The 24,982-nt window shown below is 31.2% G+C and overlaps 3 protein-coding genes across 3 annotated transcripts; 2 read left to right on the forward strand and 1 right to left on the reverse strand.

The window, feature by feature from the left end:
- Positions 1-32: 32 nt before the first annotated feature.
- On the forward strand, positions 33-3,559 carry LOC148300841 (U6 snRNA-associated Sm-like protein LSm7). Its single transcript, XM_088274232.1, has 3 exons — positions 33-261; positions 413-590; positions 2,321-3,559. Exons 1-3 carry the CDS (start codon positions 226-228, stop codon positions 2,458-2,460), a joined length of 354 nt encoding a protein of 117 aa, XP_088130358.1. The 5' UTR covers positions 33-225; the 3' UTR covers positions 2,461-3,559.
- On the reverse strand, positions 3,553-13,042 carry LOC148300842 (chitin deacetylase 1-like). The gene is made up of 10 exons (XM_088274230.1): positions 12,921-13,042; positions 12,287-12,362; positions 8,959-9,131; positions 8,397-8,533; positions 8,183-8,308; positions 7,020-7,228; positions 6,825-6,944; positions 6,594-6,751; positions 5,767-6,011; positions 3,553-4,552 (listed from the first exon to the last, which is right to left on the reverse strand). The coding sequence occupies exons 1-10, from the start codon at positions 12,979-12,981 to the stop codon at positions 4,274-4,276; spliced, it is 1,584 nt and encodes a 527-aa protein (XP_088130356.1). The 5' UTR covers positions 12,982-13,042; the 3' UTR covers positions 3,553-4,273.
- Positions 13,043-16,032: 2,990 nt separating this feature from the next.
- On the forward strand, positions 16,033-24,767 carry LOC148300843 (chitinase domain-containing protein 1-like). Its single transcript, XM_088274206.1, has 6 exons — positions 16,033-16,435; positions 17,873-18,053; positions 20,327-20,533; positions 21,411-21,569; positions 22,765-22,996; positions 24,239-24,767. Exons 1-6 carry the CDS (start codon positions 16,169-16,171, stop codon positions 24,378-24,380), a joined length of 1,188 nt encoding a protein of 395 aa, XP_088130332.1. The 5' UTR covers positions 16,033-16,168; the 3' UTR covers positions 24,381-24,767.
- The last annotated feature ends 215 nt before the right edge of the window (positions 24,768-24,982 follow it).

The raw sequence follows: 24,982 nt of genomic DNA on the forward strand, positions 1-24,982 counted from the left end.
GATTATCGATCGCTGTAAGTCCATTCATGAACATTTATAATTTGACCATAGAAAAACATGAAATTAAACCAAACATAACCTAACAAAACATTGTCATATTATCATTATTGTCAAAAACCAACGCGACTGAAAATACCGGCAAATTACTTAGGTAGTTAATTAGATTTTTTCGTTGACAATAACTATAACGCGTATTTATTCCTAGATATTCTGTTTTCCTGAAAAATGAATGCAAAAGACTCGAGTGGAGATAAAAATAAGGTTAATTAATTTAAATATTTAAACATTTTTAAAGAGAAATATTTGTGGTTTTATTATTTACAAAAATAATTCAATTTCCTACTTTTTCTGTGAGCCTAAGCGGCTCACTATCAAAAATAGGTATGCATATTTAAATTATTTGTATTTTAAGACTGGGGGTGGCGATGGAAAAGAAAAAAGGCGCAAAGAATCGATTCTGGACCTCAGCAAATACTTGGAAAAAAGCATCAGAGTCAAGTTTGCTGGCGGGCGAGAGGCTGCCGGAATTCTAAAGGGATATGATCCACTATTGAATCTCGTATTAGATAATACAACTGAATTTTTAAGAGGTAAGGTATTTTAGTAATAAACAATCTTAACAAAAAGTTATTAGAGCATTGTACAACTGATTTTTTCTTAGTTCATTTGATTGATAACCGGTGGTTATATATTATTGACTGCATGCTCCATCATTAATACTTTGATCAATGAAAAAAGTGTCAATGACCATGTATGTAACGCGACGTTCCATATAAAGTTACACAACATATATATATTCATGCAAAAGTAAGCTTATTTACTATCATTTTTAGCCACCATAGGCTGGGTTAAGTGTTCACTTTACACACGTGTAACATTCACCAATTCTACCCATGATCGACAACCACATTACTGAAATTCTTTAAACTTCTAGATATATTAATCAAACTCGAAACGCAGTATGCGAGAGTTCACTAGACACATTTATGGCGAGATGAAGAAAGCTTTTATTAAGTTGAGACTCTTTCATCTGTATGTGAGCTCCGCATCCTGGATTATATTCACTTATTTAAGAAACATTTGAAAACATCATTTGAACACATTGAGTACTTTTGTATGTCATATGAATACTATGATATCCAGCATCACCCCCCGCCATCTGCAGTTGACTATCCACTATGACGGGAGGTCAATAAGCTGCTCTCCGGCATTATCATTACACAGGGACGCGTCCTGCCTAACATCTTGGCTATGCTCCAGCCCAAGAAGACCGAGATGAAGGCGTAATAATACGGCGGCTCCCTTTCCCCCTTCAGACTCAGCCGATTGACGACGTTTTTCTTTGATATGTTTTTTTTTATATCTCATTATCATTTTTATATCATAATCCATATCTGTGTAAGTGCCATTGAGGTGGTATTTTACAAAAATGGCGCTATATAAATCATCCAAGATTATTAATTTTTTTATGATCATAGAGTACAGTTGTGATGCAACCGATTATGCGCTAATTTTTTTTTTATTATTGTTTTTATATACAAAAATTGTATACATTTTTTTAATGAAAAATTTTAAACATATAAAAAAATTGCAGACACCCCAAGCCACCTTGTGTCTTGTCGGTGGAGTTCTTTTTACATACATTTTTACTGTTTTTAACCATTTTAACCTAATATACACACATAAAAGAGAGAAAAAATTAAGGACATAAACCATTTTATAATTTTCATAAAATTAACTCTTGGTCATTTACCCATTCCTTTATTTTGCCTTTGTTCCATATTTTATTTTGACCTCTAACATCCGTCGGCAACAAATTTAAAATGTTCGGAACGATATATTGCAGTGTTCGACTCCCATATTTACTGTTAATTCTTGGGACTATCACACCTTCGTTGTGTGTAAATCGTGTATCATGGTTGTGAACTAGAAGATTTCGATATTTTTGTCTAGTTTGTTGTTCAATGATGATACTCATCCACAATATTCCACGTACCGGAAGTAACTTTAAGTTTTTATATATCAAGATTGGATTGTCCCTTTGGTTATATCTTCTTCTTCATCTTTTTGCTCAATGCTGAGCGTCGTGGTCTTCTGGAATGTCAGGCACTTGGTGCACAAGTCCTCTCCATTCTTCCCGGTCCTGGGCCAACTTGATGGCAGCGTTTAGCGAGGATCCGGTTAATTCCTTTATTTGGTCTGTCCATCTTGTTGGAGACCGTCCTCTTGCCCGCTTGCCTTCAACTGTACCTGTTATATATACAACTGCTAAAATGAGTATCAAGATTTGATAATTTAAGTAATCAAATGTGCATTTTAGATCCAGATGACCCTTACAAGCTAGTTGAAGACACTCGACCACTGGGGCTTGTTGTATGCAGAGGAACTTCAGTAGTGCTTATTTGTCCCGTCGATGGTATGGAGGCAATACAAAACCCTTTCAACGCTCAGGACGCGTAATGCTTGTAATGCAATTTCTATCCGCAAAGATAATTTAGTTTTTCAAAATATTTTTTTAATGAAATGTACAATGTTCGTATAATATTCCGCTCGTATAATACTTCAATACAAATTTATGCTGGATTTGTCTGAAGATTTATGAGAAAATCCATTCGAATGTTTAATTTATATATATTTAAGTACCTACTTATTAAAACTGTTGTATGCTATTTTTTTTTTAACCACATACCTTATTTCTTAAATCCTGTTATTGAGTGTGTTTATTTGTACGCCTCAGTGGCGGCTACCGTCCGTACTGGAGGTCCCGGATTCAAATCCCAGGGGGGGTCAAATAAATATTAGAGATTTTTTCACTCTAATATTTATTCAATATTACCCTGGACTGGTACCTGAAGCGGAGGGCTGATCACCTTTCATTCATGTATTAATGATCAAGATAACACTTCGTTTATATGACGCAGTATCCTTTGCACCATCGGGTGCGGATGAGGGTTTTGATTGATTGATATTTATACATCTGATCAGATTGAAGAGTTCATTTCAGAATAAAGATATAAATGTTAAATTCTAATAATTTAGTAATTAGTAACTGCCAGTATACTGTAATGTCAGAATGAGCAGAAACTTACTTTTCCTTTTTTTCTACTAATGTTGGAAATACAATGAAATATTTTCTGATACAATTTATGTTTTCATCCTGGTTAGTTTATTTTTTATAAAGTTCATTATTGTTTTCAATCCGATTTATTTTAACCTTAGATAACCAAGCTATATTTGTAGATACATACCAACTAAACATTAGTCAGGCGGACTACGCAATTACAAACCTGAAAATTATCAAAATTATTTATCAAAAATAGTAACTGGTTACATGACACTTAAGTTTGGATCATTAGGAATGAATATAAGAGACATTTAACAATAAATTACTTTTCCGTAAACAAAGCCTGGCGGGTGCGGGGTGCAGGGAAGTAAGTGCACTTGACTTTTTCTGAGAAGGGCGTCGTCGCGTGGACGAATGTTTAGTTATCTAGGGTTAATGATGACTTATCACTGTTGAATCTACTTTTTACAAATAAATGAAGAAAAAGCTTGTGAATTTTTATTTTATTTATTTTATATAACACCTATGTACATAATTTATTCATTTAACTTTTTATAGCCTTAATCACTTTAATGCTTTCGAGAGTGTTAGTATCTATCAGTGTTTCACGGCTAAATAAAGACTAATGATTGGATCTCAAGAGGTAGACAAAGAATCACATTCCTCTATAATATTGCGTTGCAAAATTATTCATAAAATAACACTGGCCAACAATGAGATTGTAACTGCAATTTTGATGACTGATTTGGACTAAGTTAATTGTTCTTATTCAAAGTCGATATGGTAACAAGCTTGTATCGTGTCAAATTTTGATGTTACAGTCATATTATTGTTTTTATGGACCCCATACGTTGAAACCGTAATAGTTGTTGGTATCTAGACATGTTTCAGTCTAAAGTCTATGGGATTCAAAAAAGTATTGATAATTATGGAGTAACAGTGGAAATATATTAACTTATTAATACATAAATAATAAGATAAACTTTAGTCAATATCAGAATTAAAAATATCCATAACTAAAAAATCAGACGTGCTACATTTTTTTTGCTTTCGTTTTTTAATTCAGCTATGCAAAGTGCATAAAGAACAGGTATTTTCGTGCAAGTTACAAAATAAATGTTGTAAATTGTAGGCCAGTGTAATCTGGATGTCACCATATAACTTTACAATAATTCGTTTTATTTACGCTAAATAGGTCTAATTAATATTTCAGTCTAATCCGAATTCATTTCTTAGCCACGGATACTGCGGGGGGCATTCATTGCACGTTGTCATGTATCTATCCTGTTGCAACACTCGCGAGTGGAGTTTACAAGTATTGGGTAAGTTGCAAGCAATTTCCATTGCTTCAAATGGTTGTTTCGTGCATTGCCAAGGCTCAAACTGACTCAACTGATTGGTCGGAGTGGGATGACGCATCCATTGAATTGCTTGATAATTTGTTACAAAATATACATCTGGCATTTTAAGAATTTCATCCAGGAATTTCTGAAAACACAATTTTATATTAATAAAAGTTCAATTATTTATTTTCAATGAATAATATAAACCTCATTTTTTTCAACTTTTGTACCGTACAACGGGGCTTCTTGAACTTTGATGTGTTATTTGAGCCCAGTACAAAAAAGATATTTAGATCTGTATTTGGTCTACAATAATGAACGTATCGACATGGTTCATTGTTTCCCTGACAGGTGACACTTCGCTCACTCCTTTCAAGAACGTCATAAATCAAAAAACTAGATTTTTCAGTAGAACGTTTTTAAAGTTTAAAAATATAATACAATGTATTAAAAATAAATATCAAGCCACTTACTGAACTTTTTAGTGTGCAACAGATCTTTTTAGGTAAAACCAGAAGATTTTTTCTCCATTTGTAAAATATTTAGTTTATTTAAAAAAATAATTAAACAATACCTTTTCTTCAAAATGCAAAAACAACACTTTCTGCCTTGTAGCGGGTAAATATTAAGTTAAAAATATGCCGCTTTTGCTGGGATATAGTACATTTTCTATGCATTCCGAAAACATACACAAGTGAAAATTGTCAATTTTTGATTTATGACGTTCTTGAAAGGAGTGAGCGACTTATTGTCACGATACGTTCATTATTGTAGACCAAATACAGATTGTATGGGCTCAAGTAACACATCAAAGTTTAAGTAGCCCCGTTCCATAGTATATAAAAAAAATTATCGACTTAGTAAAGAAAATCTACAAATTTTTTTTTGTTTCCAATATGTTTTTTTTAGTTTTTTTTCAATGTCAAAAGTAATACATATTCATGTCACTGTTAAACGACAGAAATAACTTTTATTAAAATAGTCCTAATTGGAATATCCAATGTTTGATTTGCCTGTATAAACTAAGCTTAAAATAATAAAAAATTAAGCATATAGTCAAGTTCAATATTTAAAAAAAATACATATAAATTAATGTTTAATTTAAAAAGTAAATAGATCATTAGGGGGCTTGTGCACTATCCGGAATTTTACCATCCGGCAGTCCGGTTTTGAAAAATAAAAGCGACTACGACAGTTTAGCGTAATCGAATTTACGCGCACCGTGATCACGCACCGATCGAGCACACCGATCCAAGAAAAAAAGACAAAAGCACAAACCAATCCAAGCCAATCATCTGTATTATATGCTAACTGAAGTGCCGAATGGTAAAATTTCATGTAGTGCACAAACGCTCTTACCGTGAAGGCGGACAAATATTCAGGTTTCTTAAACCAAGCTGTATGGAAATACAGTCCTAATGGCGCCCTGTTGGTTAGGTAGTGCCTCTTGAAGTTGGCTATGAGCATTCTGTAAACTTCTTCCCCATTCATGTTGGGTGGACACGAGTCTACCATGGCACACGTGTATTCACTGACTGTGAGTTGATTCATCACCATTTCCCATATTCCTGGATAACTCCTCGAAGGACAGTTCTGACCATTTCCTGCATTATTAAATGATTATGTACATGTTTAACAAATAAAAATTCATAGTAATTTTCTAGACCCTACATTACTTTTTATTTTTAATATTGTTTTGTTATCTATTTCGTATTGTTATAATCAATAATTTACATAATCCTCTAACTTTTCTCTACATATGCGCAATATGTAGTTGGTTGGAGGAAAAAGACTGAGGAAAAAAACAGTCCTAGAAAGAATGTAATGTGTTTACTCAATTAGCAAAAACATTTAATATAAAATCTTTGTTATTACACTCAGAATTTTTAATTTTGCAAAAATTTTAATGCCTCGTATTGGATAAAATTCACTTATATTTTTAATTGATTTGTCGTTTACTTTGTGGAATAACATAATGAAGTAATTTTGAGAACTACAGATGTTCTTATCATCTGTTTGTATTTTCACCTTAATGAGAACATCTGTAGTTCTCGAAACTAGTTGTGTTTACATTGATAAACTCAAAAAAGTGGTCTTAAACAAGTGTATTATTTTTTTATATTGAAAATTCACTTATTTTATTTAGTGAATATTATGTATTTTGAAAATTATGGGGGCTTCCATACCTGTACATTTATGTGGCATCTTGTGATCGAGCGTATAAGGCCATAGTGGTGGGTCAGAAAATGGTGCCGTCATTGAAGAGTCATATACAAAACCGAACTCTTTCATCATTAGAAATTGTCTATTCCATCCGACACGCAAAAATGGGACTCGCATTCCTCTAAAATGAATTATACCCATTTAGATTTTTTGAATCGCAATAATTTTATTGATGTATGTATTTTTATTTATACCTTAAATCCTCCATGCGAACATTAGCAAATTTATTGACAATATTTGCCATTCCAACCATTTCATCGAACCAATCTTCTATTGTCGCGTTTCGAGACCACCATTCTTCTGGTCCTCTATGGCTAAAACGTCAAAATGTTAATTAATATAATTTTGTTATAAGAGTTGACATCTATTAAGCACTGCTTTTAGCTTACGTAATGGAGTGAACTGCTATTTCATGACCATTGTTCCACATTTTCTGAACTTGCATGTAGTTTGTGTATTGATGAGACACATAAAATGTTGCGTGAATTGGACAACCATTTGGATTCTTTCTGTCTGGTGTAAATAATTTCTCAGTGTACAAATCCCAATTCTCAAAATTAATGGCGTCATCAAATGTTACAGTTATCATCTGAGGCACCTATAAATAGATACAAGTAGGAATCATTTTGAAATAACTTATGATACTCTTTATCAAGGTGTCCAACATCAATTCATACAAGGGTCATATTAAAAATGTGGCTATCTGGTAGTTGCTCCCAAAATAATACAGGTATAATTTTCTATTTCACTGTACAAATGCTACTCCAGTGGAGTGACGTTAAGTTTTTTTGAAATTTTTCATAAATTATATAATAGCAATGTAAACCTTACGTGGCATGTGTTGTCAGGATTTAATCCTGAATCTAGTGTGCTGAAACACTGTGATTCCATATCATTGAACTGTTGGGAATAATATAAAAATAAACAATTCGGAACCCACTTTGCCTTTTCGTATTTAAATTTAAAATATACAGATTTATAGTAAAAATGTATGAATTTAATAATTTAACTCCCAGGAATCTATTAATGTGGTGGTGCCAAGCACACTACACATTTATTGGTGAAAATGAACATATCTTAGTTTGTCACAATTATCCCGAGAGATGTCTTTGCACTTCCAATATTGAAATTGTCAAAAACACATTGGTCAGTTAAATGATCAGGAAAATTATACATGTAAACTTGGAAAATTTTCATACTCAATGCTGCGAATGCGGAAATGGGAGATATGTTAAAAACTGTGTTGGGTTGTGGTCCCGTGGTTATTGTCGCGGACTCTTAAGTCAGAGTTTCTCGGTTCGAACCCACTCTACCACAATTTGATACCTATTTCTAATAATGAGTCGCTTAGGCTCACAGAAATAGTATGAAACTGAAATATTTGTGTAAATAATAAAAACGCAATTATATCTCTTTTTTTTAAACTATGATCCAGCGCCCACCAGCTTGGCCACACAAAAAAGTTTTTTAGGGACGTTTGATTTGGACAGCTTTATATATTTTATATTTTAATTGGTTAGATAATATTTTAGATTTGGTATGTTTTATTTACCTGGTTAGCGTCTAGATTTCCTGGAATGATTGTACCATCTTTGGAACAAAAACAGTCTGGTAATATACATGTTTGCAAATTGCAAGATTCTGCAGCATTCGGGTCATGATGCACATCACACCAACCCTATATTATTATCATAGACATTAGATCTGTGTTTATTATTATCATAAAGCAACCTTATATGTATGCATAGATCATCGATACTTTATACCTCATCGGACGAGTCGGGGCAATCTATGGATCCATCGCAAAAGTACTCATTTGGCAGGCAGGTCCCATCGGCACAACCTAATTCCGATGGATCGGGACAATCTGCATCTTCCAAAAGTGGTTTTGGAACCTGGACCTCTACAAATTTTGAATTAAACCACACATTAGAAATTAATTTAAGTTATTTAAATTTTAGTATATCGGTATGATTTAGTTACTTTTTTACTTAACTAACTAACTAACTCCACAGTGGTAGGCAGAGAGAATCGAACGCCAAACCACTCTGTCTTTGCAAACATTCTTCGCCTTTTTCACATTCATGCATCTCCTCATACATACCCGACGATTATTACGACTCCTAACCCGGCCGCTTTCAAGTATTTGACATACCTGATTATTCCAAGTTTTCCTCGGTCTTCCTCTTCTTCTTTTTCCAACTACATTCGCCTCATAAATTTGTTTGACCGTTCTTTCCTCACTCATACGTTTCACGTGTCCAAACCATCTGAACACACCTTTCTTAATTTTATTGATAATGCTTATCTCAGCCTTGAGTTACTTACCTGCTGTAATATCGCAATTGTGAACATTGGCTTTGAAATCGCATATTTGTCTACTGACATCAAAAAGTAGTCCCACTGAGCATTTGAATTCAAAAACTTCTTCATCAAGGCATAAATAATATTTAGAGCATTCATTATTCGTCCATATCTTGCTAGGCAGTCTTTGAGGATTTCTATAAATTAAAATAATAGGAATTTTATTTTCACTGAAAAAACTGATAAATTAAATAATATCAATAGGAAAATCCAATGAGAACATGTTACTTTCATTTTTATGTAAAAAAAATGTGTAATAAATAGTATTACAGAAAATGGAATATTACTCCTGTGTTATGAATGATTATTTGGCAGGTGTGCTTACAAATAAATGATTAAACAAACAAACAAAATTACGAATTAATTACTTTCTGTAATATTAGGCAAAAAAACGCGACTAGAGAAAGAAATGAAGACTCTAAGAAGCATATCAGGCAAAAGTCTTCAAGATAGAATAAGAAACGCCAGGATCAGGGAAATATGCGACATCGAAGATGTCATTAGGTGGGGAAAGAGTCAATGGTATGCGCATGTGAGGAGAATGAAACCATCCAGACTCCCCCACATCGTACTGTACGGCCAACCCTATGGTAGATAACTTTCGGGCAGACCACCAAAGAGATGGATCGATAGCTGGGAATCGACATCGCAGGAGACTAATCCCTCTTAAAAACAGGCCATGAGGCCTACACCAAGAAGAAGAAGATTAGGCAGGTATAAGACATGTCAAAGCTAATTTCATAATTGGCAAAAATAAAACAGTTATAAATACATTACTTTCTGTAAGATTAGGCTGGGATAAAACATCGCTCACTCCTTTCAACAACGACATAAATCAAAAAACTTGGTTTTTCAGGAGATCGTTCTTAAAGTTTAAAGATATAATAAAATGTATTAAAAATATATATCAAGCCACTTATTGAACTTTTTACTGTGCAACAAATATTTTTAGGTACAACCCGAATGTTTTTTCTCCAATTTGAAAGTATTTAGTAAATTTTAAAAAATAATTATAGAATACCTTTTCTTCAAAATGCAAAAACAACATTTTCTGCCCTGTAGCGGGTAAATATTAAGTTAAAAATATGTCACTTTTTCTGGGAAATAGTACATTTTCTGGGCATTCCAAAAACATGCATTACTGAAAATTGATGATTTTTTAAATATGACGTTGTTGAAAGCAGTGAGCAACATGTCAAAGCTAATATCATAGATTGGCAAATATGCCCAAAAATAAATAATAAAACAATTACAAATAAATTACATTCTGTAAGATTAGGCTGGCATAACACATCGCTCACTCCTTTCAAGAACGTAGTAAATCAAAAATCAGTCAATGTGTTCAATTGTGCATGTTTTCGGAATGCCCAGAAAATGTACAATATCCCAGCAAAAGAGACATATTTTTAACTTAATATTTACCCGCTACAGGGCAGAAAATGTGGTTTTTGCATTTTTAAGAAAATGCATAGTTTAATTATTTTTTTAAATATACTAAATATTTTTCAAATGGAGAAAAAACCTTCAGGTTGTACCTAAAAAGATCTGTTGCACAGTAAAAGGTTCAATAAGTGGCTTGATATTTATTTTTAATAAATTGTGTTTTATTTTTAAATTTTAAAAACGTTCTACTGAAAAATCAAGTTTTTTGATTTATGACGTTCTTGAAAGGAGTGAGCGACATGTCAAAGCTAATATCATTGATTGGCACATATGCCTAAAAATAAATCATTAAAAAATTACAAATACATTACTTTCTGTAATTTTAGGCTGCCATAAGACATGTCAAAGCTAATATCATTGATTGGCACATATACCTAAAAATAAATAATTACACAATTACAAATACATTACTTTCTGTAATTTTAGGCTGCCATAAGACATGTCAAAGCTAATATCATTGATTGGCACATATACCTAAAAATAAATAATTAAACAATTACAAATACATTACTTTCTGTAATTTTAGGCTGCCATAAGACATGTCAAAGCTAATATCATTAATCGGCAAATATGTCTAAAAATAAATAATAAAACATTTACAAATAAATTACTTTCTGTAATTTTAGGCTGCCATAAGACATGTCAAAGCTAATATCATTAATCGGCAAATATGTCTAAAAATAAATAATAAAACATTTACAAATAAATTACTTTCTGTAATTTTAGGCTGCCATAAGACATGTCAAAGCTAATATCATTAATCGGCAAATATGTCTAAAAATAAATAATAGAACATTTACAAATAAATTACTTTCTGTAAGATTAGGCAGGCATAAGACAGTTAAATTTCTAATACCAAACCATAAAGCTTTACATAATATGTATCTATAATTAAGATAATAAGTATATTATTTATACTTAATAATATACGCTACGCTCACTTAGCGAAATTATTTTAGAAAATACTTTATTATTATTATTGTGTACGGAAATTTGATAAATACAGATTAACTATAAATTATTATATTTTAAAGATTTGATCTATATTTTAACATAAATGACGAGGTTAATGTCCTACGACCTGTCATTGGCTGGTTTAAGTGATCATTATATGCAATGTGTAACATTCACCCATTATCTTTGCATCCACCCATGATTGACCGTCACGTTATATAAATTTCGTTGTTTAAAAGTTGTAAGTCATAAGACAACTTGTTTTTTTTTCAGAATACACTTCATAGACGACATAATTTTTCCAAAAAATTGCAATATATACAGATACGTACAACTTTTCGAGTGTCGATTGTTAATCATGAGTAGAATGGTGAATATTACACAGTGTATAAAGTGATCACTTAAACCAGCCAATGACAGATCGCAAGCTCTGCAAATACCTTAATACCTTTCCATCTAAATAACTTCCTACATGTTAAGCTTGCAATAAAATATTACCATAAATGACTCCTCACTCGAGGATTTACGAGCAAATATTTAAGCATAACTTTATAGAAACGTATATTAAATGGTTATAGAAACTCGTATAAACCGTAATATCTGTATATAATTGTAATTTCCCGATAAAAATAAATCACGGAAATAGCATTTCCATAATTGTAGGCATGTTTACATAATAACCTTTAGCGGGAAACTCAAGTCGGATCGCGGCGTGTTATGTTTGTCAATACAAGTCATTTTATGTTTATTTAGAAAACTGATCCGAGTTCACACCGTTGCGATGTTACATTTTATTATATTGGTGCTAAAATTCAATCTAACATTGCCATAAAATATATAATATGGCTCGGTATATCCGCACACACGTAGAAAGTAGAATAAAAAGTCTGTATACCTGTAAAACTTGCCGTCTTCTAAGCAGCTAACGGTATTTCGTAAACTCCTTTTTACCAAATTACCAGTTCGTACACCTGAAATAAATATTAAATAATAATTACTACACCAGTATGTAAGTATGTGAAGTTCGCGACGTGTATTTACCGCATTTATTTGATCATTATTATCTTTAATTTTGTATATGAACAACACAAAGCGAAGATGATTTATGAAAATTCCTCGAATTATTGAGTTTATAATATTATTTTCATTGATATGTTGACGTAACATTTCATGTAAATAGTATTAATAAATAAAAATCATTTTAAGTATCCATAAAAAAAAACAATATACTTGTATAATATGTTGTCTATTCAAATCATATTTATCTGAAATCATATCATTTTAATTATATTTATTTTGAAAAATAGGGCTTTTTTTTTTATTCATGGGTTAAAATGATTATTGCACCGATAGTTAAATTCATACGAAATAATTATTGCTTCCCTATTTTTAAAGATGAAACACTTTTCCTATATTTCCGCGTCAGAAAAAAATACAAAATCACACATAAATTAAAAACTCAATTACTTGAAAACTATACGATTACGGCTTTCAAATTTAAAAAATATATATATATGATCAATACATACTGGTCAATGTCAATATAAAACATATCAATATTCCTGTTAGCAAAGTAAAGCTTCTTGCCATCGCGGAATGTAATCTGTTTGATACTGAGCACACAGACTGAGCACATAATAAATTGAAACACGCTTACAGTATCTGCGAGAGATCGGAGCGACTTTCTTCTTTCTCCGTTATAATGTGTCTTGTGTGTGTACGTATGTATATGTAAACTCGTATATTATGTATATGGTATAATATTTAAAATACCCGCGTGTATTTTATATCTGAATAATACTACACAGCTTTACAATTTTTGGCCGAACAGAGGGCATTGTCTGAGATACAGAAGCAATAAAATATTCAAATTGCAGGTTAAGTCAATTTTACTATTTAAGAAAATCACATTTTATTTTGAGAAATAAAAAGACTATGTTTTTTGATCCACTCACATCAATATTCAAAACAAAAAAATCATAGTTCATATTTTTACTCAATGTACACATTTTCCTATTTTCTGCACTCTTGTTAGGGTATGAAAAAGAACCGTTGGAATGGAATAAAAACTCCAGAAGGGAGTCAAAAATGCACTCGTAATTTGAAAGTTTCAAAAAGCAAAAAAAAAAATCTGCATTTTTTAGACCATCTAAGACGTATCATCGTAAGACGATGATCAGGTGAAGCAGAAATTTATGAAATCATGGTGCTCCGAAATATTTTTGAACCGGTTAGGTCCATTATAAAGTTATTTATTTTTAGGAAACTGTCAAAATAGTAAATAGACCATTAAATTCTTAATTACGAAAAAAAACTATAACTTCATTTCATATAATTTTATTCTTAAAAAAATGTTTTAAAAAATTATTAACCACATCTACGGAAATTTTAAAAATCTCGCATTTTGAATTCTAAACTGCAGTAGTTACAATGTAGTGTAGCATAGTGCGTCCAAGAAAAAACTTAGTTTACCTTTTTTTATTAACACGTTGAATGTCAGCACGAGATAACTCGTAAATCTCATACTGTGTTTACTTGCCATATTCGTGCAACTATGATAAAATTCGTAGTATATCAATGCAAATATGGATAGATGGCGCATGGGAAGAGAACAAAAAATCAATGCTGGCTTACGTGATCAGAAAATTTATTAATAAATGAACAGAAAATGTAATGTAAAATGATATTTTTAAAGAATTGGCTTTTTAGACCGGAATTCTGAAAATTGCCGTGGCAGTCAACGTGTTATATATAGATTCATATACAAAGTTAAATAATTCAATAAAACGTTTTTATTTTATTTATTTGTTATATTGTTATCTTTTGAATTCCATTGTATTTTAAATTGGGATCTTATATAATTATATATTGGTGTTATCTTTATTTTTTGTATCCATTTAACTGTATTGTACTATTAAACTGTATTGTACATTTGTAACTATTAAATTGTATTGTTTTTTATATCGATTTTCTTTAAGTAAAATTATATTCCTTTATTGATGATACATAAATTACAAATATTCAAATTTGAATAAAAACTTCTATCTCACATTTCTAACACTCTTCTTATCCCCCAGGCGATGGACAAGAATATGATTTTCGATTTCAATGCTACATATAAATAGCACGACATGGAAAAAGTCAGTAAAAAAATAAAAGGCGGGATAACTGTTTAGCAAGTTTTAATAAACCTTTTAGACATTGAAAAGATACATTCAGTTATGACCCTTTGGTTACCGAAATCCGATATATCGGCTTTCGGTACTCTATCGAGAAATATTGGATCCGTCGGATCTAACGTCACGTAACGTGATTTATAAAAGTATCTTATACATTTTGGACAGTATGTAAGGGAGTATGTTATATTTCTTCAGCACTGGGCAATTTTTTTCCGATTTATATTATTTTACTTCTCAATAATAATAATAAAAAAATATAATTATTGATCATATACATCTTATAACTATGTAATTGTAATACTACACAAAATGAAGTTATTAAATTGCTTAAAAGCACATTAAACCAATTTTGCTGTAAAGCTGTGATATTCTTTAAAAATATACATTTTTAGGTATTAATAAACAATATGCAATAAATTGATACATTTATTGCATAATTAAAAAAATATAATAAAATTTATTTATTAATTACATGCACTTCTTTACTTTTTTTTTCAACACCGGATGTCGGCAATTATGTCATTTGATGATCTTCTTTTTCTTTTTAATGGCTTTTCACCCATCTTGAGTGTTCTAGCCAGTGTCGAGTTATCCATTTGATCATCAGTGTTATGCGTATGGCGTAAAAAAGGTGTGGATAATAAGCGAGCAGCGTTTACTTGTTAGTTTTTTAGTCAAATGAAATTCGAGAAATATTTTTGTTGCGCCGAAGATAAAACAATTTCAAAGTTTATAAATTATGAAACTTGGAAATGATTTTGTTTTTCTGGGATAGAAACCCCAAAAGTCTTGGTTATCAAATCGCTCACTCCTTTCAAGAACGTCATAAATCAAAAATCGTCAATTTTCAGTTGTGTATGTTTTCAGAATGCCCAGAAAATGTACTGTATCCCAGCAAAAGAGGCATGTTTTTTACTTAATATTTACCCGCTACAGGGCAGAAAGTGTTGTTTTTGCATTTTGAAGAAAAGGTGTTGTTTAAGTATTTTTTAAAATAAACTTAATATTTTTCAAATGGATAAAAAACTTCAGGTTTTACTTAAAAAGATCTGTTGCACAGTAAAAAGTTCAGTAAGTTCAGTCTTGATATTTATTTTTAATACATTGTATTATATTTATAAACTTTAAAAACGTTCTCCTGAAAAATCAAGTTTTTTTTATTTATGACGTTCTTGAAAGGAGTGAGCGAAATGGTTAATACTTTAGCACTGAGCTTATTTTTGTTCTGAGCGCCGGTAATGTATTATCGAAATTTATGATTTTTAATTAATTTTAGGATACAAGGGGTAAGCGTCCGGTAAACCCTTTCTTTTTGACAGAATCAAAAAATATCGTGCACATAATATTATTCGTATAAGTACCTAACTAAAAACTGTTGTTTTGGTATGTCGTAGTGTTTGTATCGCTTCTAGCCTTCCCTATTTTGACAGTTTATTATTGTCAAGTTGTCTGAAAATTTTCCAGATACATTTTCTTCGCGATATTTCGTGTGTTTTCGCGGCGTTGCTGCCGGTTTCTCGATACAATAATAAAGCGAAATTTATGTAATTAAATCTTAGTTGCAAATTTTTCATTCATATTAGTTCTTAATTTTAAAAATGAAATTATACTTAGTTATTTGCGTATTTCTGTTTTTATATATTAACATTTCGAGCGCTACCATAGCCCCATCAAAGCCCGGAAAATCTTCCAAAATAAAAGCGGCTTATAAAGAGCGAAAAGGTCCAGTGAATTCGTCAGTTATTGAAAGGAATTTGGTAGTAGAAGAACCTGCTGTTAAAGATATTGTATCGAATTATCAAACTTTCCATTCTGATACCAGCAGAAGATACTTTAATGGTTCAGTGTTAGGATACGTCACACCTGTGAGTATTATTTTATGTGATTAACCAATTAATTATAAATGATACACAGTGAAACCTCTATCTATCGTTTTTAAAGGGACCTATTGAAATTAACTATGAATGTGGGAAAACAATGAAAGCGGGATTAAGAAGTTTATGCACAAGGAGATGCTATCTAGTGAAGATACCATCCTCCCAATCTGAATAACCATTGGTAGGTTCAAATTCTAAAAAGGAATACAACGTTTAGATGTAAATAAATGTATTTATATTTAATAATATACAAAGTTGAACAGAACCAAAAAATATCAAGTTTATTTTTTATTTTAAATAATCTGTGATCGACATTTGTTTTTAAGTCAACAGTATGTTTTCATCTTTGCAAATATTTTTTTTCGGCATTGTGCGTAGAAGAAAGTTTTCAATCTTTCAAAGAGTGTGCATGCTTCTGAAAATAAAAGTACAGGCAGCAGCTCCTCTTCATCAATATTGACCTCTCCTGCTGTATCCGTCAACCTTGCGTCACATAGGCTTTCTATAGTTTCTATCCCACGCATTGGAATATTGTCATCGAATGTAACAACATTGAGGAGAATGTAAAAAAAACAGCCAAAATATATCAAATATGCAGCGTAATTCTAACAATGAATGCGGTAAAATGGTGATAGAGAAACGATCAATGCGATCTATTTTTGTATGAAATGCATTCAGGGTAGAAGGAATAAACGACACATCCGGGAAAACGATTATTTGAGGAACGATAGATTAGAGGTTTCACTGTATTTATACTATTACAAATAAACTGCCATATAAGGTGTACAATATTTTAACAAAAATTCATAAAATGTTTTTCTCTTATTATCACAAAAGTAAATGCAAACATATAATTTTCTCTTGAAGAATATCTCTCGTAATACATTTTTGTAAATCTTACATTTGATTGTAATCTTGATATATTTACTGTAAATTACTTGTCCGCCTCAGTAGTGTAATGGTCAGCACGCTCGGCTACCATTCTGGAGGTCCCGGTTTCGATTCCCGGAGGGGGGTCTAATAAATATAAGTGATTTTCTCACACTATTCAATATTACCCTGGATTGGTACCCGAAGTGGAGGGCTGATCACCTTCTTCGTGTGTTAACGATCAAGACAACACTGCGTTTATATGATGCCGTGCCCTATGCACCATTGGGGTGCGGATAAGGGTTCGAATGGATGAAATTACTTGAAGGCAAGGTCTTCTTTTTGAATGTCTGCTTATGTAGCATATTAAAGTAATTTTTTTTTATATACATATATATTTTTTGTGATAATTATTTAACTTTCTGTCAGCATTGTTAACTGTTGGTATCAGTAACCGATTGTTGCAGTTTTAAGTTTCTTTTTTATTGAAGGAATAACCCGCCATACCTCTATTTTAAGTAAAAAGGACTTGTAGGATAATGTTTGTGTTTGCAGTGGAACAACCGCGGTTACAGTGTTTCCAAATTGTGGGCGCCTAAGTTTGCGTATATATCACCGGTGTGGTTGCAAGTGAAGCGCCAGGGAAAAGAAGAATATCAAGTAATTGGATTACACGACGTGGACCATGCTTGGATCAAAACTATCAAACAAAATGGGGCCAGCAACCGACTAAAAGGTATAAATTAATTACTGAGTCCATTTGAATTTAAATTAAATAATGCTGCTATATTAAGTGACTTTAATCAACCTATCTCTACAAATGTATTATATACGCGCAACAAAATAGTAGATACCATCAAATAACCCAATCCGTACCACGTAACCTTTGAGTCAAAATAAAATAACACAAAATTCATAATGTGATCAATTATGGCAAAATGAAAAGCATGTCATCAAACGCACCAGTTTTGTAAAGAATGTACTAAATGGGATTGGAATCATCTTTACTATAATTTACTGAAATCTATTGTGTCGATACATTCCTCATCATTTTGAACACCTGTGTTTGAAAATGACACGGAATGCATTGAAACCCTAGTCATAATAGATTTTAGGGTATAGTGGTATTTACCAAATAAAACTTAATTTAAAAATGGATAAATATTACAACAAAGTGACTGCTGAATGAATTAATGAAAAAAAAAATCTCATTAAATTTTATTATTTTCATAGTCAATAAGTGAGGTCTGACAATAGAGATTTATTTATTTTTTTATTCATTTAATATATTTACATTTTTATTTATAACATAATACATTTGAATCATTTATACATATGGAGAACTTTTATATTTCGATTCGCTGTGACTCTCCATAAAAGAGACTGTGCTCTTGTGCTTGGAGAGGGACTTACACTCGTGGTTTAATGTTATATAATAAAAGATATAATAGTCTTCTTTTATATATTTTTTCAAGATTTAAATGTACAGAGCTTTAATTTTTTTCTTAAGTATTTTTGTATCATCTATTTTTTTTTTATTTCTTTAGGGAGTTTATTGAAATGTTTGATTGCCAAATGGGTAGTAAATATAATTTATTACCCAAGAGTTTTTTAAGAGTGGCATGTATTTTTTTTTATGACATGAATTTCAACTATCATACTATTGGAGCTTTATTTAGTCAAACCATTGTACCTAATCTTAATAAAAATTACCTATTTGTAATGGATTGTTACACAAAAATTTCAAATTACACATGTTATATATCGACGTGCCCTACGTAAAGCGCTCTAACTACATTTTTGTCAATTTTGAGATATTTGGAGTTGTTTATCAACTGACCATTATCTACAAATATAAACAAACAAAAAAATAAAATAAAATAAATTACGCCTAGTTTTCAGGCGTATAAGACGCTATAAACACCGAATTTTTTAAATAAACTGAACTCTTAAAACGCTAACTACTTAATTTTGACAAAGCATAAAGTTTTAAAACGATTTAATACATTATTTTATCGTGTATTTGAATGTATAATTCTAGTTTAGAATTTCAGATAAAATCGTTAATTAATAAAAAAAAAATACCTTGAAAAGATTTCTCTCTCCTGTAAAAAAACAGATTTGCAAATAGAGTACTTTATGTAGGAGCCGTTGATATAATCAGCAATAGATTTAACACCGTGTCACTTACTGACAAGGAATGGAAATACGTGAGGGTAAATTATAACAGACATAATAAATTATAACATATTCTCCTCTTGTAAGCAAGGGCCTAGCCACTTAGTCAAGTGAACCTATTTAAGTCCGACATTGTATATAATGGGAACAAAACATAGTTATAACTACATACAAAGCATGAAAAAAACTATGTGGAATTACATATTAAATATTTTTTCTTTAGATATATGAAATTAATTGAAGAGATTCTTCTCAAAACAGGGACCAATATTACCAGCAAGTAGGAAAATAAGGTTTCCTTGGGACATGTCTTGCTTTACTTATTAAAAAATAATTGTTTAGGTGTATTTTTAACTGTCCGCCTCCATAGTGTCAGCATGCTCGGCTACCGTTCTGGAGGTCTCGGGTTCGATTCCAAGGGGAAGGTCAAATAAATATAAGTGATATTTTTACTCTAATATTTACTCAATATTACCCTGGACTGCTACCTGAAACGGAGCGCTGATCACCTTTCCTTCATGTGTTAACAATCAAGATAACACTGCATTTATCTGATGCAGTGCCCTATGCACCATTAGGTGTGGATAAGGGTTTGAGGAAGAAGAAGAAGATATTTTTGATCAATATTAGGATATAGTGGCAAGGGTAAAAAGGGGATACGCAGTTCCGTTATGTAGTTAGATAGGAGCATTTCTAAATCCAACTTCATAATAAATTCTAAAAATGATTACTCTGATATGGAAGATACTTACAGCAACTCTCAAACTCAGAGAGAAATCGCATCTGATATTTGATCACTTAGTGAAATTTAATTTAATTTTTAATTTCCAGTTCTACCTCGATTCCTGTTTGAAGGCTGGTCTGGCCAGGATTTCTCTCAACTTCTGACTGGTCCGAGAGAGGAAAGGGTTGCACTCGTTAACACAATCAAAAGGCTTTGTAAACAATGGAAGTTTGATGGAATTGTTATGGAAATATTGTCGCAAATATCAGGACGGATCAACTATGAAATTATAGTTGATTTTATTAAATATCTTGGTAAATCTAAAATTTTATCCTTATCTGTAATAATTCATTCTTTAGTGTTACTGAAATAATTAAATTAGGTATTCACAACATTTTGAGTGTGTCCAAATACTTGTTCAAACAAGTCTGGATTATCTCCAATAGGCTTATGTCATGATGTTGGATAATTGAAAAATTACAAGATTATCGATATCATTCTTATTGAAATCGCAATGACACCAACATTAAAATAATTCCATCGTTTCTGTGACGTCATTCATTCCCAACTTACAAAAATATCGTTATTTTGAATGCAAATTTTCCAAAAGAAAATGATGAATGAAAATTTTCCAAAAGAAAATGATGAATGAAAATATTAATTATATCGGCTGTTATAAACACAAAACGAGTCTAATACAATCCTTTATAGGTTGAGTATGTTAAATTAGATATTCCTCCCGTCTGACAAGGATCCATTATAGGAGTTATTTTTTAAATTATTTTTTGACATCTCATTAAAGATGAAGAAGAATATGGAAGTCTAATTATAATTCCAGGATTCGGACCTCGCATACTAATAAAAGAGTTTCTGCTCAATAAATAGCTTCTTTTCATCTAACTAATAGATGTCTAGTGAAGTTCTAGTGATTCAAGAACAATATTTCAAAATTGGTTCATATATATAGAACTTCCAAGTATTTGAGTAGTGTGATTGTCAATAATGGGTAGAATTGGTGAATGTTAAACGTGTATAAAGTGATCACTTAAACCAGCCTATGACGGTCGTAGACTGACATTTCATAGACGTAGAATGCCCAGACTTCCATATTCTTCTTCACCTTTGATGAGATGTCAAAAAATAATAATAATAAAATTAGGGGTAATTATAAAATATGCGCTCTATTTAAAGGTTTGGCAACAGCTGAAGTATTACTAGATTTCATCTTGGTGATGCCTCCGTCTCGTGGAAATCAGAATGATGATTTGATTAAACAATTTGATGCTCTTCATCCTTACGTTACAGCCTTTTCTGTCATGACTTATGATTTCTCCAATCCCCAAAGACCAGGTAATATTATTCATTTTAATTAACTCTACTTTTTTTACAAAGCAATTTGCGAAAATGGGCTGCAGAAAATGATATCCAATGTGCATTGGGTAGACCTAGGTGTGCACGTGCAACCTGCGAATTCAATTTTATTTTTGTCAGTGCTCGATTTAGCATTACCCAATTCGTTGTACCCAACAGAATTGGGTAATGTTAAGGTTAACCCAGATAAACCTCGATTTACTTCGTATTTTAGCATTACCCTTAAATTTTGAGAAATTTCTCTTGAGCGGGCGCGTGTCATAAATTTTATGTCATTAAGTTTTCTGTATGTAAATTGGGTTTTCTTTATATAAATGTTATGAAAGTGCTGATATGTAATAAAAAATGATAAATGTACTTAAAAATATAAACATATATCGCTCACTCCTTTCAAGAATGTCATAAATAAAAAAACTTGATTTTTCAGGAGAACGTTTTTAAAGTTTAAAAATATAATAAAATATATTAAAAATAAATATCAAGCCACTTATTGAACTTTTTACTGTGCAACAGATCTTTTTAGGTAAAACCTGAAGGTTTTTTCTCCATTTGACGAATATTTAAATTAATTAAACAATACCTTTTCTCAAAAATTCAAAAACAACACTTTCTGCCCCGTAACGGGTAAATATTAAGTTAAAAATATGCCTCTTTTGCTGGGATCTAGTACATTTTCTGGGCATTCCGAAAATATGCACAACTGAAAATTGACGATTTCTGATTTATGACGTTCTTGAAAGGAGTGAGCGGTATGTCTTTTCACCATTGTGTAAATTTATTTTTTCCAATTAAAAATTCTTCCATTGTTTTCTCCTCTCTTCAGTTGGTCCGACATGTTTTCCTGTTAAAACACGTCTAAAATAACACGATGTAAATGAAAAATAAATAGGAAAAATAGTTTATTTCCATATAAAAAAAGCGATTTTTTAAATTTAAGCTCAAAAGAAATTTCCAAATTTCAATGAAAAACAGAAACTTGTACATCTGTAGTTTAGAGAGACACTGACCCTGGAATAGCTCGGAGCTCGATGCTTGCAATTAAGTGGTAAGGGTGGAGGAAGCGATAAGGTGCATTTGTCATAAATTTTATGGCAACGCGCCCGCTGGAAGGTTAACATATATATGATAATCAGTTTCTTACTCAAATTGTAGTAATCAAAGTGGTAATATTCAGGTCCTAATGCTCCACTGGATTGGATGAGGAAGTGTGTCTTGGATCTGGTGCCAGATGATGAAGATAAAGAAAAGAGAGGAAAGATTTTACTGGGACTCAACTTCTACGGCAACGCTTACTCTCCCACGGGCGGAGGTCCCGTCGTAGGGCACGAGTTTATCGACCTTTTAAAAACTACCAAGGGAAATATGAAATACGATGACAAAAGTGTTGAGAACTTTATTGACATAAAGTAAGTCAGCCTATTTCATATTATTCAATACAATATTTATATGATGTGTATATATTACTTAGTTTCTTAGATTTAAAAAAATATATATTGGATGCATCAAAGATACATATATTTTTCAAAATTTACAGTGACTTCGCTCACTCCTTTCAAGAACGTCATAACTCAAAAAACTTGATTTTTCAGGAGAACGTTTTTAAAGTTTAAAAATATAACACCGTGTATTAAAAATAAATATCAAGCCACGTATTGAACTTTTTACTATGCAACAGATATTTTTAGGTAAAACCTGAAGGTTTTTTCTCCATTTGAAAAATATTTAGTATATTTAAAAAAATAATTAAACAGTACCTTTTCTTCAAAATGCAAAAACAACACTTTCTGTCCTGTAGCGGGTAAATAATAAGTTTAAAAAATGACGATTTCGTTGGGATATAATACCTTTTCTGGGCATTCTGAAAACATGCACAACTGAAAATTGACGATATTTGATTTATGACGTTCTTGCAAGGAGTGAGCGACTTGTTCTATGTATTACTGAAAGGAAAATACACAACACTGCATCTAAATACTTTTTAAAAGTATAAACTTATACACACCTTTTTGAAAAATGATGAAATGCGTGTATTCTACACATTATTAAATACATACTCTTAATCTCTCCTAAACCAATTTTAAACTTATTTTACTAATAATGCGGGGTGATATGTATGTAAATATCGCTCACTCCTTTCAAGAACGTCATAAATCAAAAAACTTGATTTTTCAGGAGATCGTTTTTAAAGTTTTAAAATATAATACAATTTATTCAAAATAAATATCAAGCCACTTATTGAACTTTCTACTGTGCAGCATATCTTTTTAGGTAAAACCTGAAGGTTTTTTCTCTATTTGAAAAATATTTGGTATATTTATTTATTATAAAAAATAATTAAACAAAACCTTTTCTTAAAAATGCAAAAACAACACTTTCTGCCTTGTAGCTGGTAAATATTAAGTTAAAAATATGCCTCTTTTCCTGGGATATAGTAAATTTTCTGGGCATTCCGAAAACATGCACAACGGAAAATTATTGATTTTTGATTTATGACGTTCTTGAAAGGAGTGAGCGATATGTGTATTGTTGGAAATATCCTGGCTAAGCTATATGCAGTAAAATGAAAGTCTGTTATAATTTATATTGAATTACATAAGGATCAAATCTTTTAGGTTATATTGTAATAATTTTTCAATGTTTACTTTAAGGACTCCACAAGGAAAGAAAATAATATTCTATCCAACATTGTATTCCATACAGCGAAGAATTGATCTGGCATCAGAATTAGGAACGGGAATCGCAATATGGGAACTCGGACAAGGGCTGGACTACTTTTATGATCTATTTTAACAATCTTCATGTACTATGAATGAATATGTACTTTGTGATAATATTGTATTATGACTAAACAATCGCTTGTTATCGATGTATCTATTACTTGATCAAATTTAAGAACATTCACAGAAAATTGGTGTGCTTTCACTTGTTTGTCAGCTCATTTGACTTTTTCTTTTGTTAATAATGAATTACTTATACTGAAGAAATGCTGTTTGAATTTTTTTATTTATTTATTGAGTAATCATACAGAACAGGGTATATCATGGTTAAGTGACTCATTTAAATTGATGTCATTTGGAGCGAACACATTTCAAATAACAGGTTCAAAAACTTAACAATAAAACATTTCACTTCACAAAGATAAAATTTAAGAGAAAATACATTTTTATCAAAAATAAATGTCACTTTTTCTATCCTGGTAAATATGTAAGTAAAATAGTGAATATGGAACATTAAAATGAATTTCGTTCTGAAATGGTTTTAAATCTCTTCAAAAAAAATATATTGTCTGAGGGATGCATTTATTATTTTTGATACTTTAATTTCAAGTTTCTGTTTGCATTTATACAACTCTTTTTATAATTATTTATTACTAGAAAATAAAATAATTCTTG

The sequence above is a fragment of the Brachycentrus maculatus genome, unplaced genomic scaffold (genome assembly GCF_059751285.1).
Source record: "Brachycentrus maculatus isolate JH-2025_06_01 unplaced genomic scaffold, ASM5975128v1 h1tg000649l, whole genome shotgun sequence".
NCBI lineage: Eukaryota > Metazoa > Arthropoda > Insecta > Trichoptera > Brachycentridae > Brachycentrus > Brachycentrus maculatus.

What these genes read in the sequence shown, in the direction of transcription:
- LOC148300842 (XM_088274230.1), bottom strand. Translation starts at nt 12,981, where the DNA reads ATGGCAAGAAGCTTTACTTTGCTAACAGGAATATTGATATGTTTTATA. An exon ending in CAATTGCGATATTACAGCAG is followed by an intron (nt 8,534 to 8,958) that starts GTAAGTAACTCA and finishes CAAAATTTGTAG; the next exon opens with AGGTCCAGGTTCCAAAACCA. An exon ending in GCCCCGACTCGTCCGATGAG is followed by an intron (nt 8,309 to 8,396) that starts GTATAAAGTATC and finishes ATAATAATATAG; the next exon opens with GGTTGGTGTGATGTGCATCA.
- LOC148300843 (XM_088274206.1), top strand. Translation starts at nt 16,169, where the DNA reads ATGAAATTATACTTAGTTATTTGCGTATTTCTGTTTTTATATATTAAC. An exon ending in TGATTTTATTAAATATCTTG is followed by an intron (nt 20,534 to 21,410) that starts GTAAATCTAAAA and finishes CTCTATTTAAAG; the next exon opens with GTTTGGCAACAGCTGAAGTA. An exon ending in GAGAACTTTATTGACATAAA is followed by an intron (nt 22,997 to 24,238) that starts GTAAGTCAGCCT and finishes GTTTACTTTAAG; the next exon opens with GACTCCACAAGGAAAGAAAA.
- LOC148300841 (XM_088274232.1), top strand. Translation starts at nt 226, where the DNA reads ATGAATGCAAAAGACTCGAGTGGAGATAAAAATAAG. An exon ending in CGAGTGGAGATAAAAATAAG is followed by an intron (nt 262 to 412) that starts GTTAATTAATTT and finishes TTGTATTTTAAG; the next exon opens with ACTGGGGGTGGCGATGGAAA. An exon ending in TACAACTGAATTTTTAAGAG is followed by an intron (nt 591 to 2,320) that starts GTAAGGTATTTT and finishes TGTGCATTTTAG; the next exon opens with ATCCAGATGACCCTTACAAG.